General features: G+C 39.1%; 1 protein-coding gene across 4 annotated transcripts in view; it reads left to right on the top strand.

The window, feature by feature from the left end:
• The window catches only part of cacna1ba (calcium channel, voltage-dependent, N type, alpha 1B subunit, a), a 156,738-nt gene that overhangs the window by 28,013 nt on the left and 110,516 nt on the right, over positions 1-18,209 (top strand). For all 4 annotated transcript variants that reach the window (XM_051422242.1, XM_051422244.1, XM_051422240.1 and 1 more), the window contains exons 4-6: positions 9,443-9,534; positions 12,290-12,442; positions 14,000-14,187. In XM_051422242.1, coding sequence (XP_051278202.1) covers positions 9,443-9,534; positions 12,290-12,442; positions 14,000-14,187 — 433 coding nt within the window. The remainder of the gene's footprint in view (positions 1-9,442; positions 9,535-12,289; positions 12,443-13,999; positions 14,188-18,209) is intronic.

Below are 18,209 nucleotides of genomic sequence, written 5' to 3'. Positions count from 1 at the left end.
AGTATGTCTGTCTGTGTCACTGAGTACAGGGGCAGGAAGGTGTGTGTCTGTGTATATGTGTCTGCACATGGAGTGTTTTTCTACACAGCCGTAATTACAGAGTCAGTGGACCACCCCTGGAATGCAAATAATGGACTTGTAATTCATGTTGAATGAGTTGTTGGACAAACTAGCAAATGAAATCGACAGTGAGTAGCATGTTAATCACTTGTATTGTAGGGCGATGCTGTTGTGTGTATCAAAGCATTCAGCAGGTAAGGCCCACTAAAAAAACGTCTTTAATGGAGTGTGAAGGATGCACTCGTTCACTAGCAGTGGTGTAATAGACACCGTTGGTGATGAAGCAGCTCGGCATCCCAGAACAAAGCTTTCAGCCCTGATGTACCCAGAGTGAACACAGACAGGATTTACATCTCACTGGAAAGTCATTACAGGATAGATCAATAGAAATCATGTCTTGTAATGAGAATGTGATTGATCATCTATATTAGCGTTGAGCGGTATACCGGATGAACCGGTATACTGGTTTTAAATTCCCATATGATATGAATTTTTCATAAACCACTATAACATTGCGTAGCTGAAACAACTACTGTAACTCGTTTGTTTCTTGTGCAATAGAGCTTTTGAGAAATATCTCTTTAAGTACTGAAATACTTTGAGTATTTTTTATCAGTTTATAATGTTTATACAGCTATTTCAAAATATTTTGTTTTGAAAAGAGCATTGTTAAAGTTGTTGCCATGTTATTTATTATTGATTTATTATTGATTTTTAGGTTCTGTTGTTACTACATTGCTGTTTGCTCAATAAAAATGGTTTATATTCTTCACATACAATGACATTAAAATGTTTTTGTGTACTTCTGCCAGTACAATAAGACACTATAAACCTACATAAATAATTTATATATACAGTGAAAATGCCAGAAACTTAAAGAATACCTTGATACAAATGTTTGACTATACCGCTCAGATAAATGTAGTGGAAAGGTTATACTGCCTTGTTTCTTGTACTATAACTTCTTATCTGCAGAGAGAACCAGGGCTTACAGGCTTATACACCAATCAGGTGTATAAGTCTCTTGCTGTCTAATATATCCCACCCACTGACAGGAGCCATGATAACCAGATAATCAGTGTTATTCACTTCACCTTACAGTGCTCACAATCTCATGGCTGATCGGTGTATAAGACTTTATTTGACTGCCCCCTGCTTTATTTGAAGTATATTTTATCGTATTTCTGACCTACTCTTGTTGAGGCAAACATTTCCTCCACGTTTACCTGTTGTCTTCTTAAATTCAGTATAATGTGACTTTCGGGGAACTGGCAAGCTAAACTGCTAACCAGAACATGTTGTACTGTACCATAAAAGTTACTGAAGAGGGAAAAGAGCTTGTTAGCTTGTTATAAGGTCACACAGTTTATTAAAGAGATTTACTGTATATAGTATGTCTCAACAAATCCTTTGTGGAGGGCTTTATAATCTGGTAGAGATTAAATTAAAGGTTATATAAGAGTGGATAGTACAACTTCCTCAAGTTTGGACTCTCTGGCTCTCTGTTCCCTCAAAGGTCATCACTGTCTGTATGGTTTGGTATTAGCAAGGCCTTTTTGATTTTAGTGGGTGTAAGAAAACAAAAACATATACACAGTAGGCCTATAACTCAGCCTTTTGTTCATTTCTGTAAAGAAATTAAATTATTTTATCAAAGTTTAGATTATGATATAAGTTATAGACTTTGAAAACCTGAACAAAACTAGCCTTCACTACTCACTACTAAACTGCCTCGTCCTGCATTAGAAAAGTATGCAGTTAAAAAAACCAAAGAGCTAATCAAAAATAATAATATATATATAATATATAATAATAAACTAGTTTGGTGATGTATTTTCTGTTTCTAACACAAAACACGTCTTGTAGCAGGGTTGCAGTCTGGTCGAAGCTACGGCTTGTACAGAAATTGGTATATCTGCCTCTACTGTAATAGATTGTGATTGCTGAGTATTATATGTAAAATGGCTTCTTTTATTATATCAATTGGATTTGATATCATACAGCCAGTCAGAAATGATCTTGTCTGTTCTAACAAATAGACACTATTGGAACTGACTACAGAATAAACCTAGTAATCCGAATGTAATATGTCATCTTGGTGGTATGGATGTGTGTGCATTTTTTATTGCTGTTGTTTTGTTTTGTAAAGTTCTGACCCCGGCTTTTTTGTGTTTTGTTAAGGTAGTTCAAAACTATGAAAAATGTTGTTCAGGACAGATTTGGAACACTGAAGTACATGTACAGTAATTGTTGTCAGAACCTCAATAATAATAATAAAACGTCATGAATAAAAATTTGCTCAAATTAAATTATTATGCCTGATAATGATGATAGAATTTAGGCACAAATTTGATTCCATACAGGAATTCACTGTGCTGGGCCTGGGTCTCGCACACAACCCCTGTAAAGAAATAAAACAAAAAGAGTCAGTTTTATTGTGTGTTAAGACAGAACATGAGGAAAATTAGTTGCAAACTTGCACAACTTGCTGTAAAGTCAGGAGTTCAAAATGTTCCTGAGCTTTGTGAATCTGCTTTGTAAATATACAGAGACGACTGAAAAAGAGACTGGAGGGAAATAATAGAATAACTGGACTTTCTGGCAAACACATAAACAGACACACAGACACACGTTGTTAGCCAGCTGACATCTGTAAAGTTGGTACATCGACTGTTCAAACAGTCTTGTGGTCAGATTCGTTTTTTGTGTTTTATTTGACTTTGATAGCCCCTTTTTAACGCATACAATAGCTTTTTTCTAAATTGGTTTTCCTGCAGGCAGCCTCTAGACTCCAGTCATGTCAGTTTCCTATAAAAAGCAGGCAGTGAAAATGTAGTCTAACTATGACAAAATCATAAAGGATATGAAAGTTTAACATCTCTGCAGGTTTTCATTGTATTGTGAAATGAACTGAATCCAGCAGCTGCCTGGAAGACAGGAAATCAAATAAAAACTGACTTCTTTCCAAAAAGTGGTGCTCCATGTAACATTCGTAAGCATTATTTCTCCAAATTAAACTAAACCCCATTGCTTCCCCTCTTCCCTCCCCCTCACTGTTGCTTGGTGTTAAATCTTTATGATGGAGCAGACTTCCTGCCAAATTGGTTCATCTTGTATTTTTAGTTAGCAGCAGTCTACTATACCTACAACTATATCTTAGAAAGGTTGCTGCTATCTGCCTAATCTGATCCACAGAGCCGAGGTTCAGCACACTAATATCATAGACATTGTTTATTGGCTCAGACCACATAATCAACCTTTGAAGCAGATCACTGAAGCGCTTTGACTTTGGATATACTAGAGTAGTTTGACAAAAAAAAAAAAACGTAACTCAAGGTACATTTACTAGCTTTTAACTACATTCCATGGTCTCCATTAGAAATGATGATAATGTTCAAATAAGTGACTAAAGCTCCTTTCTTTTATGATGGCACCTGCGCCATCTCCAGTGACAACTGAGCAAACTTCACAGAGCTGATAAAGACAATGAGATGTGTGTTAAAATAAGTTAAAGGTTATATGAGATTTAAAACATTGATATAGAAGCCAACAGCTATTTGCTGTATAAAGATATAATGGAGTAATGCATGTGCATGTTAGTGCATGTGAATCCCTCAGTGTGCAGCTGAGTAGAGCGACTAAAACTGCTGTTTTCCTCATCTACGTTGGTGAATTAAGGATTTATTTCCACCAAAGCAGAGTCTGTGATTGTTGGAACAGTGGAAAGACAAGCAAAGATTGTTCTTATGAGTTTTATTTTGTTTCTGACCACTTTGAATGAAGTTATGATGTTACGATATTTGAGGTTTTCTGGTTAAACAAAAGCTCTATCTCTGTAGGGGTCCTTTCCATAACGCTGTCAGACACTGAGAGTAACAATCTGAGCCTGTCAGTGGAACAAAAAAGCATGTTTATATATACGTTTAGTTAAATTTACATGTCAGCCATAGCAGTCTGTGGAAAGTCTAATAGACGGTTTTGATGAATTGTATTTTGTTCAGTTTGTAGCGTGTTGTATGATTATTTGCTAGGTAAAATTACTGGTTTTGTCAACGGAGTCTGCTTGGCCTGAGCACTTTTATGTATTCGTTTAGCTAAACTTACATGGCCGCCATAGCAGTTAGTTTTGTCTCTATCTTCAAATCTAACCCTGTGAGGTTATTATGACAAAGCCAGTGTTAGTTTGAAGTGTATTTTACGATTATCTGCTAGGTAAAATTTCTGAAGATTGGTTGGGTGTAGCTCCCATTGTTATGGTCTATGATGCTGGTGCTCTGGTGTGGCATCTAGTGGCGCAGGAATTTTGTATATATAACCTTTAAATGAACAATTTCATGTCATATTTAAAAGCTGTTGGTACTACAAGACCTTTTTGTGAGCTGGTATGTTGTTCCCTGCTGGTGAGTAGGCACAGGTACAATTATGGAAATTGATGGTCACAAGGCGAGCCATGTCATCAAGTTCAGAGAACTTCAGCCATCATCATCTTGCAAATGGCTGTGTTCGTTCATGATGAGAGTTCATGAAAACAAAGGTTTCTCCGCTCTCTTCTCTGCTTCCATCCACCTCTGTGTCTGAAGGTGTCTTTATTATTCTAATTTATACCCTACACTTTAAAACCTTTGAGTAGCAGAGGGACATGCTCAGACGAGCTTTACTATATTACCATGTGATAGTTTATTTGCAACGGTACATGATAACCCCCTCCCCTCTGCTACTGAATCATCTCAGTAAAAAGAGGACTGGTATTCCCCGAACAGCCTCCTCAGGAGCTATAAACTAACAGCTTTTACTAATTGATAATGGAGCTAATTTGTTTGACTCATACATTTCTTTCATGTCATCTGAGTTTATGTATGCAAACAGAATGCCTCCAGGCTCATAGTGTGATAAATACTTGCTGTTAAATTTATAAAGGCACATCATCCTGAAAACACACATTCATATATTTATGTAAACTTTTCTAAATTAACTACAGCCATTTGTAAATAATTCAAATGTATTTTTATGGTCTACATTTTGTCTGCATCTTGCACATCCTTTACTAAGTATGTTTAATTCTCTATGAAACCAATATGTTAAGCAGCAGAGTGTTACCTGCTTCCCCTCTCCCTTATGGGTACATTTACATTAGCTGTGCTTGTGTTATGAATATTGGGAGATAATTGGCAATATGATTATGTTATGTCATTCCTCGCCTGCTTTCAGTTGAGAAAAACAACTTAATTCAGCCAGCAGAATCCCTCCCTGTTTTCAAAAATCGGTTGAAGACATATTTCTCTCTCCCTCTCTAATCTATTCATCCATCTCTCACTCCCTCTCTAAAATAAAAACACTATCTCTCATTGCGTCCACTCTCCTGCCTTAGTGCATGCATCTACACCTTGTGTTGAGGCAAGAATTCTCAAAGGCTTCTCTTTGATCTACTGTGGCTTGGAGTGAACCTCATTTGTAAGTCGCTTTGGACAAAAGAGCTGAATGAACACATGTAAATGTACAAGGTGGGATAACATTCCTGTTCCTATAGAAAATGAGATTAAAGGAAAACCACTCTGCTCTTTCCCAGTGTCATTGGTGTGTAAAGAATGAAATGCAGCAGATGGTGTGGAGATTTTTGGCAGAACTGACCCTTCCCAAGTCCCGCCCCTTTTTGCTCTGTGCTCCAATAACAGTTGAGCAAGCCTCGCTCAGAACCTTGGTCAACTTTTTCCTTTGCTCAGTCTAGTCTATGTTAAAAGAACTGCCACATTTTGAAAATGGTTAAAGTTGAGTTAGCTATGTAATGCTAGCTAGCTTGTTAGCTAGTCTGAGACAGAGCTACTAACTAACTCTACATTAATGGTTAGCTATCTAATTACATAAAACAATTGATCTAGATTAGTTTATGTTAGCAAAACATGAACTAACTAGCTAATCTAGATCTAAAAATTGATCCAGATCTTGAGATGTGACTTAGCCTAGCATCTCTATGTACAGGAAAGTAGAAAGCTGACCGAGCTTCCAAAAGGGGCGGGACTCAGGAAGGGTGAATTGTCTTGAGTATGTAGGAAATGCAACAGACAGAGAGAGTTGTTGCTGTGCTGCAGCTCAACCAGGAAGAGTCGTGTCAAGCTTATAAAGAACTTCTGCTGTGAATGATTAACGTATACGTTTAGCAATGCTGTTCTTTCTTTGCCTGCCCCTCCTTACTGCTGTACACCGCTCTGCATACCAACACACAGGGATCATTGCTATTCTACATGTTGTGCCTCCTGACTGATGCACATGCTGCATAGGGTTGGCTGCACCAATGGGGCCCTGGCAGGACTGGATTAGCACTACTCTCTCTGAATACATTTAAACCTTTGTTTTGTCATATGATCACAGTACCCTATCCAACATGACGGAATGTCAAAACAGACATTTATGTTCTCATAAGGTTATTCACTTTTTAAGAATCTTCTTTTGATCAATAAAGAGATTTTAAATTCTGTTAAATGTATTAAAGAAACCTTCCCTATGAGCAATAGAATTAGTTATAGTCAAACTACGAGTGTTAGAGAGAGGAATAATACTAGCAACAGTTGTAACTGAAGTTGTGGTAATTCTTGGAGTTGTAGTAATATTATTAACAATATGAAACGACCACTCCAGTGATCTAGTATTGCACTTCCAGGGTTGTGCTCCCTACTGAAAATTTTAGGAGCACCACACCACTAATCATCTAAGTATAGGAATTTACAGAAATAACAATGTGCTTTTTTATTTTAAAGGAATAAAAATCAAAAAGTCAAATAGTATTCCACAAGTTTAGTCCTATAAGTATCTTGGTGCACACGTTGATAGTGCTTTAACTTGGAATACTCATGTTGACTGACTGTGTCAACTGTGTGTTCTTGAATCCTCCAGAGAATGTGTTTTTTACATAGGCTGTGTCTATATACTATGTGGTGTGAGAGACAAAGATGCACAGCAACAACAATAGCAACAGTAACTACTATACTAGTAGAAATGACTAATAAAGATGATGATCCTACTGTACACTTGCCATAATGCAACTGGATAGAGTAATTATTAAATGTCACCTGTCACCTAGTACACAGACACTGTCTAGTACCTCTTTCCACCTCACAATTTTGTTTAAGTCCAATCCCGAAATATACCTGATGACATCACTATGACATATGACCTAAATATCTGTACCATTTTCAGATCTTCATATCAGTCTTACTCTGCTGAGGACAGACTGTGACAGAACTAACTCTTTAACACTATCTGTCTGCAGCCATGCATCATGTCATGAGTAACAGCTGAGAACTTTCTCACTCATAGTCCACCAAAATCATCATCCATAAACAAAATGTTGATTTGCAGTTGTGCGTTCTCATGCTTTATTTCTAAGCTTTGCATATACATTTTGACTGTATTTAGCAGCTGAAAATTGTTATTTTCTGTGGTGTTTACAGCAATGATGTTTTGTGCACTTGTACATTTCCTAAAGTAAAAGGAGTGTTTACAGCTTTTGAAAAGCTTCAGGATTTCAACGAGTAATTTGTTCTTGGACAGTCATCAACATACTGCATCATTGAACAGTATTCCAGTTCATCACACTTTATCACCTCTGGCAATTACAATAATGCAGTCATATTTCAACACTGTTGAGAGATTAGTACTTTTTCAATAGTACAATGTTCTGAGTAGTATTTGTAGATATTTCTCTTTTTAAAGAATACAACATTTTGAAGCTTTCAAACCTTACATCATATCTACGCAGCCTGTGTAGTGGAATAGGCGGCAGTAGCTCAGTGTGTAGGGACTTGGCTTGGGAATCGGAGGTTCAAGTCCAACAGACCACAGTATGGAGTGTGGACTGGTAGCTGGAGAGGTGCCAGTTTCGCCCCCTGTGCACTGCTGTGGTGCCCTTGAGCAAGGCATCTAACCCCAAAAACTGCTCCTGGGGCGCTGCTAACGTGGCAGCCCATCACTCCACCATCTCTCTCCATGTTAGCATGTCCACAAGCCCTGCATGTGCAATTCAGCCTGTGTGTGTATAAAATAAAAAAGAGTGAAAAAAAGAATAGGGATAAATGAAGTCAATCTTAAATCTTAACTAGAAAATTCCCAAAGAAATTTTGAGTGTGCCTGACTCTGGCCCATATATTAATACCATGTCTTCCTCTCTAGCTAGCAATAGCATTTTAATACCTTGTCATTCTCTTTAGCTAGCTATGTGTGTGCGTGTATGTGTATGTTCACAGGAAGGCTTTGGTTGTCGTGGCAACCAGGGAGGCCAAAGCACTTGAGTCTCCAACTCCTGAGAGAGACAGAAAATCTCAAAATGAATCCCCTCGAACCATTGGCCAGGAATGACCAAAAACGACCGAAATGAAAACCGAAAAGACCGTGAGCGTCGTCATCTTGTTGACTATGGGACTGCCGAGTTTCAGTGGCTAAAGTTAAAAAATGTGACCTCGGGAGATTGAGGAAGAACAGGTGCAACGAGCTCCTTTCAAAATTTCTTCTCTCCAATTAACATGGGAGTAGATGGGGCTGTGAGAGGGCGTTGCTGGCGCATCAGTGCGTTTCCGGATTTACCTACGTTTCTATCTATAAATTATTTCTGTAGAGTGACATTTGTGGCCTTGAGAGCAGTTTACAAATACATTTTTCAACAAATGTTTCTCTCACTCTCCACTCTAACTGAAACGGCAGTTGAAAGCGGTTGGCCATTCTACCAATACACACCCATTCATTTTTTGGCGATTTATCGGCAAACTGTTTGAAAGCAAAACGCTTAGAAAAGTCAGCACTAATGTCCTCACCGAGCCGCACGTTTTGGTACCTTTTTGTGTATGTGCGACCAAAACTGCGGGAGGAGTAGTCGACCGAAAAACGTACGGAAGAATAATAATAAGCACGGGGAATAATAGTAGTGTGCTTTCCAGGCACACTAATTAATCTACCCAGGATGCATTCAGGCTCCTAACCCGCGTTTGAGCAGCACTGAGATAGCCAAACTGTATAACCCGCGTTTGAGCAGCACTGAGATAGCCAAACTGTAGTGACACAAAAGAGAAACAGAATAGACGTTACTGTTAAGCAGCCGGTTTAGACAGCTGTATTGATTATAATAGAAGTGTCTAAATGCATCGTGTGTATACAAGCTGGTACATACAATATCAGTGTCACCAGTTTGTGCTGTGGTGTTCTAATTGTGAGCAACATTACTTGCATTACTTCCCCAGCTGTCACTAACATTGTCTCATTTGTTAGATAATGATTAACTGATGTTTAAGATGCTACATGTAAGACCTAAATTGATCTTTTCGTGCAGATGTGTTTTGGACAAACAGCTGCTGACAGTGTACAGTGTAATGAGCCTATGCTGTTGTTGTGTGTGCAGAATCCTGGCCACTGTGGGGGCTGATTTTGATCTAAGAACACTGAGGGCGGTGAGAGTACTGCGGCCGCTCAAACTGGTCTCCGGCATTCCAAGTAAGTATACTTCACATTTGAACACTTTTATCACAATTAATGTAACTACTACACTGATTATAATACAATAAAAGAGATTCCAGAAACTGAGTTAGAGTCAGGATATTAGCCAGTTTTAGCACAAAGACTGGAAACTGGCTAATTAACTAAATGTATCACATTGGTTTAATCAGCACATAGTCAGAAATATAAAAATGCCAATTCTTGGTTTTATGTGGAGTTACATGCTGGAGTTATTTCTTGTCAAACACCATCTAGGCTTTTTGTCACAGTGAGTTTGACAAGTTTGATCAGCCTCAATCAGTCAGTTTGCTTGTCTTATTGTGTGACTTTGGTGTTTTAATATGTTAGTTTGAACTCACAAGTCATACAATAAGACTTCAACACAAAAAATGTGGTAAAATAGGGTCCAGGTTGAAAAATACCACTCTCTGCTAGCCTTGTCGAACCTGTCAGGGTGGGACAAATTACACTTTTATATTTCTTATTGGTACATGGAGTATGGTGACATCATGTAATTCTAGCGTAACTCCCACCCTCAGTGTGAGCAGAGGTCTAATCAGCCAGAATATGTGAAAACTCCTGTGTGGGTGTGCAAGGCCTTTGAGTCTGATGTTAAAGTGTTTGGAGGTAGGAAACTAGATCATATTATCCCTGTTTCAGCATTTTTGCACAGGTGTCTTGTTGGCTTAAGGATCCATTGGTAACATTTTATTAACAACTTAAAGCACTGGTATGTCTAGCGCCTAGCAATAATTCTGTTCTTTATGAGCCATGTACAGCAATAACATTGTGAGCACCTGGGCACCCTGGTGGTCAGAATGTTGTGCAGGCCCATACCAACGAACTGCAAATTCTGACCCCTTTCTATCAGAACCAGCATTAACTGTTTCAGCAGTTTGAGCTACAGTAGCTCGTCTGTTGGATCGGACCACACGGGCAGGCCTTCACTCCCCACGTGCATCAATGAGCCTTGGCCCCCCATGACCCTGTCTCTGGTTCTTTTCCTTGGAGCTCTTTTGATAGATACTGACCACTGCCATCACAATGTGGCCCGGACACCCCACAAGACGCTGCCCAGTTTTGCCTGCGCTCTAACACAGTCAACTCTGAGACAAATGTTCACTTGCTCTTATATATCCCACCCACTGACAGGAGCCATGATAACCAGATAATCAGTGTTATTCCCTTGGCCTTACAGTCGCTCACAATCTTCACGCTGCCCGGTGTATAAACTTATTTTCCTGCCCCCTGCTTTATTTGAAGTATATTTTATCACATTTCTGACCAACTCTTTGAGGACAAAATGTTCACTTGCTGTCTTATATATCCCACCCACTGACAGGAGCCATGTTATAACCAGATAATCAGTGTTATTCACTTCACCTTAAACAGTAATTGTCCAGATGAAAGGTTTAGAAGTAGTTAAGTAAGCAATGTTCTTCGTATAAGCTAAAAAGTGTTTGCACAGTTGCACTTAAAGAATAACTTCAGCATACAATTGTTTACCATACAAAAAACAATGTTAGACCCAGCAGTATGAACAAGCACACACACCTTGCAACCTTTCCTGCAACAGCTCACACCCTTTGGGAAGAAAATACACACACAAATGTCATGGAACCAAACGTGTGAACGCAAAATAACATGTTGGCTTTCCTCCTACATGTGTTTCATTTGTCACATGATGGTGATGCAGATAAGTGAGCAGCAAGCATTCTAACAAAAGATAGTGTGGTATTTCAGTGGTGTTGAACAAAGCAAAGTAATCATCTAAATCAATTATCTTGTGACAGAAATAAAATGTTATATTGTAGAAATTACATGTATATAAAACTAACTCGCAACACTAAATACATTTTGAAGGTAACATAATGCAGACTGCATTATACACCGATCAGCTATAACATTATGACCACCTGGGCACCCTGGTCTTAATGTTATGGCTGATCTGTGTATTTTCTACTAACATAATGAGTAAATGTTGTTGATTAATGTAAAATGTTGATACTGAACCTATCAGTAAAATGACAACTTATTTGTTTGTTTTTTTGCAATGGCAGCACATAGGAGAGAATCATTTATTAGCGTTTAATTGAAAACTGTGATGGTGGTCATGATGCACACCCTGGACTCTAGAATAACAATCTTGCTCTTTGTACAGCCACCATCTGACCTGACCTGACCTCTTCCTGCAACTTTGGTGGGGTAAACAAATGTAGCAAAAAAAAACAAACTAAAAAACATATCCTTCTCTAATTTGGCAGCAGATACAGTTATTGTAGACTGGGGAATTGGGGAAACAGGTCAGTGCTATATAAACAGAATTTCTGGCAAACTGGGTTTTCTCACAGATATGTTCCCAAGACCAAGAATCTTTTCAGACCACTTTTTATGCGGTCTGAAATGCAATCTGGCGTAATTCCGTCTTAATTTTGTGAACCAAGAGAACCAATGACTCCAGACTCACTGCCTGCAACACTGTTGTGCTCAGTCATTCAAAAAAATCTGGTGTTGTGCCCATTGACAACTGCCGCTCCAGTTTTATTAGCTTCTCATTCTTGCGTATCAAGTTGCTAATCAGGCTACAGTGGAACTCTTGGCCCGGATATCCGTTTTCCAGATATCTACTAGTTATACCAAAAGCCCTGATACATCAGCCGTTAACCCTGTTCAGAGACAGAGGCAAAACAAACATAATGAAATAAAATTATTTCCTGTGTTTTCAAAAGCATGTTCTCTTTGTCTGCATCAGGTCTGCAGGTGGTATTGAAGTCCATTATGAAAGCAATGGTACCTCTGCTGCAGATTGGCCTGCTGCTCTTCTTCGCCATCCTCATGTTTGCCATCATTGGCCTCGACTTCTACATGGGCAAGTTCCATCGCACCTGCTTCAGGATAGACACAGGTGAGCAAGAGGAGAACAAGGCATAAACAAGTTTTCGGTATTAACCAAGGCATAAGTTGAGTTTGTCATGGCTGAGGACATTTTTCAATGGTTTGTACAGTGACATAAAACCTGATCCCTTTCTGCACCTTTGTTTGTTGTACTATAGCTGCCAAAAACACTCCATTGTCTTGTATCTTATTGAGGTCTCTCAAATTTCACCATTATATGCTCCAACATATACACAGGCCAGCTGGTCCCACCCTCACCAAGCCCTGGCTCAGGGCTAGGGACCGGAATTAGTTTTGTTATGTGTATCTTTCATTCATTCATCATTTGAATAAAATTTACTTGAAACAACAAAACACACCATTCTGCCCCGTTAAAACGTTGGAATGTTAACCCAAGAAATGGTGACGTTATTTGACTGAAAACTATGCATTTTCACATAATTTTAGACTATTATCATTACAGTTTTTAATTCAAAAATACACACAGTTTGTACGCATTTACATTACATTCAGTCATTAGCAAGACAAATGAACAAGAATTAGAATTTAATTCTATATTAAATATAACTAAATATAGAACAGCAAAGTCATTACATAAACAATAATATCTCACTGGAAAAAAAATGTAATCACTATTAAATTAACAAGCACCGTGTAACAACAAAGCAGGTGGCAGGCAGCCCCATACTCTATTCTGCAGAGGAGAGACATGAAGAAGCTATCGTCACCATTAATGACAGCTAAAAGTGGTTATGCGCTGTATAAACCATTATGATTAATGATCATTTGTTGTGGTGCTATTTTCTTGGCAGTGGCCCCCTCCACATGTTGCTGCCCTACTCAAAAGCCTATGCAGCCTATGCTTAGCACCAGCTCTGCTTATTACTATACCAAATCCGTACAAATCTGCAACCAAATTAAAAGAAAATGCAGCAATATCTTTGAATAGCATCACAAACAACAAAAGGAGTATCAGCCTTATCTAAACACTTATGTAGTGATTGGAACCTCCAAAAATGGGATTCATTGGGGAATAAAATAATAACCCAAGCAGTTTCCATAGGGTCCTCGCAGTGCTTTGCTGCTTGGGCCTTAACAACATACATGTTAACTATTGGATTTTATCAATCATTCATTGACATAATAAACATAATTTGTAAATCAAATTTGATCTGAAAAATGTTCAGAGACTGTCTGGAAACGTGAGGAACTTTGAAAGGAAAAATGTGTAGCATATGTGAAATCTTTATATAGCAAATGGTTGTTTGCTGCTATATTAATGTTTTAAATCTCATATATATAACCTTGAATGTTTTTGTCAACATTGGAGAGCCAGCACTGGTTGAACTCTAATTGTAAGTCACTGTGGATAAAAACAGGAAATGAGGTCAAATGCACTCAGCTTAAATGTTGCCATCCTCTGTATCTTTGTAGTTAAACCCATATATTATGCATAAGCTGGCATGATTTTTCTGTATCTTAGCATAAGAGATTCTTTCACATAATACATCCCCTGCCTTCATCTACAAATACTTCAGTTTGTGTATTTCTATGTTTGTGGCTGTAGGTGAGCAGGCGGCAGATTTTCCCTGTGGCCTGGAGGCGCCGGCAAGGACCTGCAGCAACGGCACCGCCTGTAAGGAGTACTGGATCGGACCCAGCTTTGGCATCACCAACTTTGACAATATCCTCTTCGCCATTCTCACCGTTTTCCAGTGCATCACCATGGAGGGATGGGTTGACATCCTCTACAACGTGAGTCCACTCACAGGAGACACATCTTGGCCGTCATAGTGTTTCTAAAGCGCCATGTCTGTCAAGGCCTGGGGGTTCCAGATAGACACGGTTTTACTGTGTTGTTGAGTTGTGAAGGGAGGAACTGTTGGCTCTAGATTGTAACTTTAGTGTATTTTGAGCAGCATCTATGCCCTGCCTGGTTTCAGGATCTTACATTTTCACAGCCGTTGTGTTCACTGATGGCTGTTTAAACACTTCAATCAAAGCTTTGTGGGCGGGATTAAGAATGGGGACACCATCTTCCTACACAGCTAGAAGGCTAGCTATATTCATGATGATTCAGGTTGTGGGCCGATCTCAGGGTTGGCGGTTTGATCCTCAGCTCCTTCTGTCCACATGTAGAAGTGTCTTTGTGTAAAAAACTGGACCTTGAATTGCACCTGATGATCAGAGCAGTGCCTTGCCTAGTAACTTGTTGTCGAGTGTTTGTGTAAAGATGCAAACTGTAAAGCAGTTTGGTTAAAAAAGCTATATAAATGCAGTGCATTTAACTAGAAATAACAACTCTTAAATCAACATATTCCTTTGAATATCATTAGTTCAAATAGTCCAGTCTGTAGGATTTAGTGGCATCTTGTGGTGCAGTTACAGACTGCAACTCCCTGGCTTCACCCTCCCCGTCCAAGCATGAAGGAGAAAATATGGGGGCCAGAAAATGCGCAAAACCACAAACGCCAATATCTAACGCCAGTGTTTGGTTGACCCCTCTGGGCTACTGTAGCTAACATGGCGGTTCAACATGGCGGACTCCATGGAAGGTGGCCTACAGCGTCTAATATAAATAGCCTGTATGAAAGGTATATAGATATAAAAGACTAATTCTAGTAACAAAAGATTCGTATTTTTAGGAGATTCATACAGGTCATTATACACTAATGAAAACATACCTATGAATATTATATTCCATTTCTGACAATAGATCCTCCTTAAATGTTAATCACTTAAGTTGCATGCTGGATGGACTTCCAAACTATATGTGATGTCACAAATCCTTCTAGTAGGCCCCGCCCCTTAAAATCAGATATTCAATGAGCACAGAGAAACTTTCCACTCTCAGCAGATGAATGTGAAAGCATCTTTCTTTTGTCAAACTCTGCACAGACAGCATTCAAACAGTAGTGTGTACTGTAGAGTGACTGTAATTGTATTTTTCTGTACAGTTCTGATAATATTTAGTGTACTGCCCAGCCAGAGAAGTTAAAAACCAGTCTGTGGAAAGTATGTCAGTGTCAATGTACAGGCTGTCCTGTTCATCTTTGCTGAGACAATGTGCTTTTCCTCCTGACTGCTCCTTCCCCTCCTATCCTTCCTCGGGGGGATGATTAGAGGCAAGCATAAGAGCCTGAGGAGGATGACTCACACACAGCCACAGCTCCCATTAGGACCACAGCACCATAGCCTTACTGCTAGCATGAAACAAATCACAGCTCTCTGTCATTTGCATGAAGGCAGGATTATATCATGCCAAGGAAACAATTATGTAATAGGTTAAATTATTTAACAGCTGTAGTGGGAAAAGAATGTGTGTTTAGCAGGGTAAGTTTTTTCTAACCGAGCTGAAAGAGGGAAACAGCAACACAGTAAGAGGGGAGGGAGCTAGAAAGCAATTAATAGTAGTTTGGTTGCTGAGAGCAAGAAAAGGCGTGGTCGATAGGGGATGTTGCTTTGATGCTACTTTGATGTCAAATAATTGTTTCCCCACTGTAACAGTTACACAAGTATTGGACACAGGAACATGGACAGCGAGACAAATTAGCTCTTTTTTACCCCTTAAAGCGTGAAAGCAGATTAATGCTTTGAACCACTTTGTTCAGCTGAAAATCTATGTATGTGTATGTGGGTATTTAGTAGTGCTGTTGATTGATAAAGGTTCAGATCTTGACATTTTAGTGCAGAGTATTTTATTTCTACATATTGTGCTATAAATAAGCATAGTGACCTACCTCTACTGTTAAAGATTATTCAAACTATTGCAGCTGCTATTGCAGTTGAATTTCACTATTGGCTGATCTGGAGGCAGGTGATGTATGTGTTGGGAAGCTTTCATCACCAACCCCTCTTATAAACCCAACGTGTCCACTCTGCAGACTATGACCTGCTATGTAGCCGTACCGACACTAACACATATACCGGAGAGTTAGCCTCCCTGAGCTGCTAGCTCACCTAACGTTACAATACAGCTGTGAATGTGCCTCTAGTGACTGTCAAAGCTCCAGTGGACTCCAGTGTTTCCAGGGCAGACACAGAGCGGTGGTCAGTTTGTCACTCTGGTTGGTGTTACCTCCTGCGTCCCACAGCTCGTAGCTACAAGGCCACGCCCTCTATATTATTCTCTATGCTGCATTTTTTTAATTTGCTGGGAGGGAGGGAGCTAGCAGAATGTAGGGGTTTATTTACACACAGATTGTTTAAATCTGCATTCACTGTATGAAGCCCCAACTTTTTATGGCCTGGATTATTTCAGCAATAGCCATTCATTAATTTACATTGTTAACTGTAGTTGCCTCTGCATATAGTAGTTTTCATTGTCTCTGACTCCTTTTCTAAAACTGGATTCCAGTTGCCTACTCACATAGTAGAGACTCATTGGAAACGATGTGGGCACATTCTCCAGTGTTACTGTTTGTAATTTTAACTCACTAATAGAAGCTATATCACACCTGTACTTTTAAAGTTGATACGGATAACGTGTTTAAGTGATGAATGTAAATCCACCAATTACTCTCCTTTTAGCTCTTTTTTGGTCTCCACCAACTCCTGGCAGAACCTTCAGAATGTTTACGTGCTAAGTGCTCCACCGTGTTCACCAGCTAGTTGCTAACTGTGTCAGTCTGCTGCTTGGTGTCGGACAGGTAGTGTACAGTGGGTTTATCAGAGCTTTGTCAGACTGAAAACAGCTGCCTGCTGCTGCTGGAAATGAGGTTGATGAGAGCCAAAATTGACCAAAACAGTAAAGTTGGGGACCATAAAACCAAAACAATGAGCTGAGAGATGCCCTTGTTGCCCAGTTTGAAATATTACAGCAAGCAAACATATCCACAATGAGCTGTTCGATGAAAATCGGCAGGTGACAGTCTCTTTCTGCGGTTTGTGAGAACCAGCACTCCTCCAACATGACACCAAGGTAAACAACTCCTTTTACTGAGCTGAGCTATTGTGTGGAAACTGTCCGACTCAGGTACATGATGATGAATCTGGAGGGCCCCTGAAGCCAAGCATGGTCATCAGTATTCTTCAGCATGTTCTTTCCATTAAAGCCTATTAAATCATGTGCTTCAGATTATTTACGGGTATATTGTGAGACATGATCTGACGTCAGACAGCTTAGATGAATTGTGTGGATGTTGACATGATTTTGTATTAATAATTGACAATATTTTGTTGATGACTAATACTTGTGATTAGACATTAGGCTGCTCATGATGTGATGAAAAAGGTCCACTTCTTGACTAAATTATCATTACACAATTACAGGATGAATGCTCTCAATCCATGTTTGTTTGGTTGCTCTGTAAACAGATAAACCAGTTGCTCTCCTCTGTCATTTCAGCTACTTTACATATGCTGGTTTCCACTAATGAACGATGTGTAATACAAATCTACATTTCCGACTGAAGTCTGGGAATTGAAGTATTAAAAATGGCTTTTACCAGCAGTAACCACAGATGAAATGAAATCTGAAATCTTCATTTCTGCTGAGTGCATGAGTAGCCTAAATGCAGGATGTGTCAAAGGATTTGGCATTTGTCTCCTTATTTTCCTGAATTGCGTCTTATGCTTAGGCAGAAATAAAATATGTAATGTGTACAGAACAAACCAACAAAAAAATCACAGTATGAACAAATTCTGATGACAAAATTATAGATACATGTAAATTCTAAAATATATGTTAAGAATATGGATCCAGGGTGAGCTGAAGATCCAAATCCAAAGCATCAGAGGGTTAGAAAGATATAGTGGCTTTCAGAAAATTCACAGTA

Source organism: Dicentrarchus labrax, unplaced genomic scaffold (genome assembly GCF_905237075.1).
Source record: "Dicentrarchus labrax unplaced genomic scaffold, dlabrax2021, whole genome shotgun sequence".
NCBI classification, from domain to species: Eukaryota; Metazoa; Chordata; class Actinopteri; family Moronidae; genus Dicentrarchus; species Dicentrarchus labrax.
This window is presented reverse-complemented; position numbering and strand designations above follow the sequence as displayed.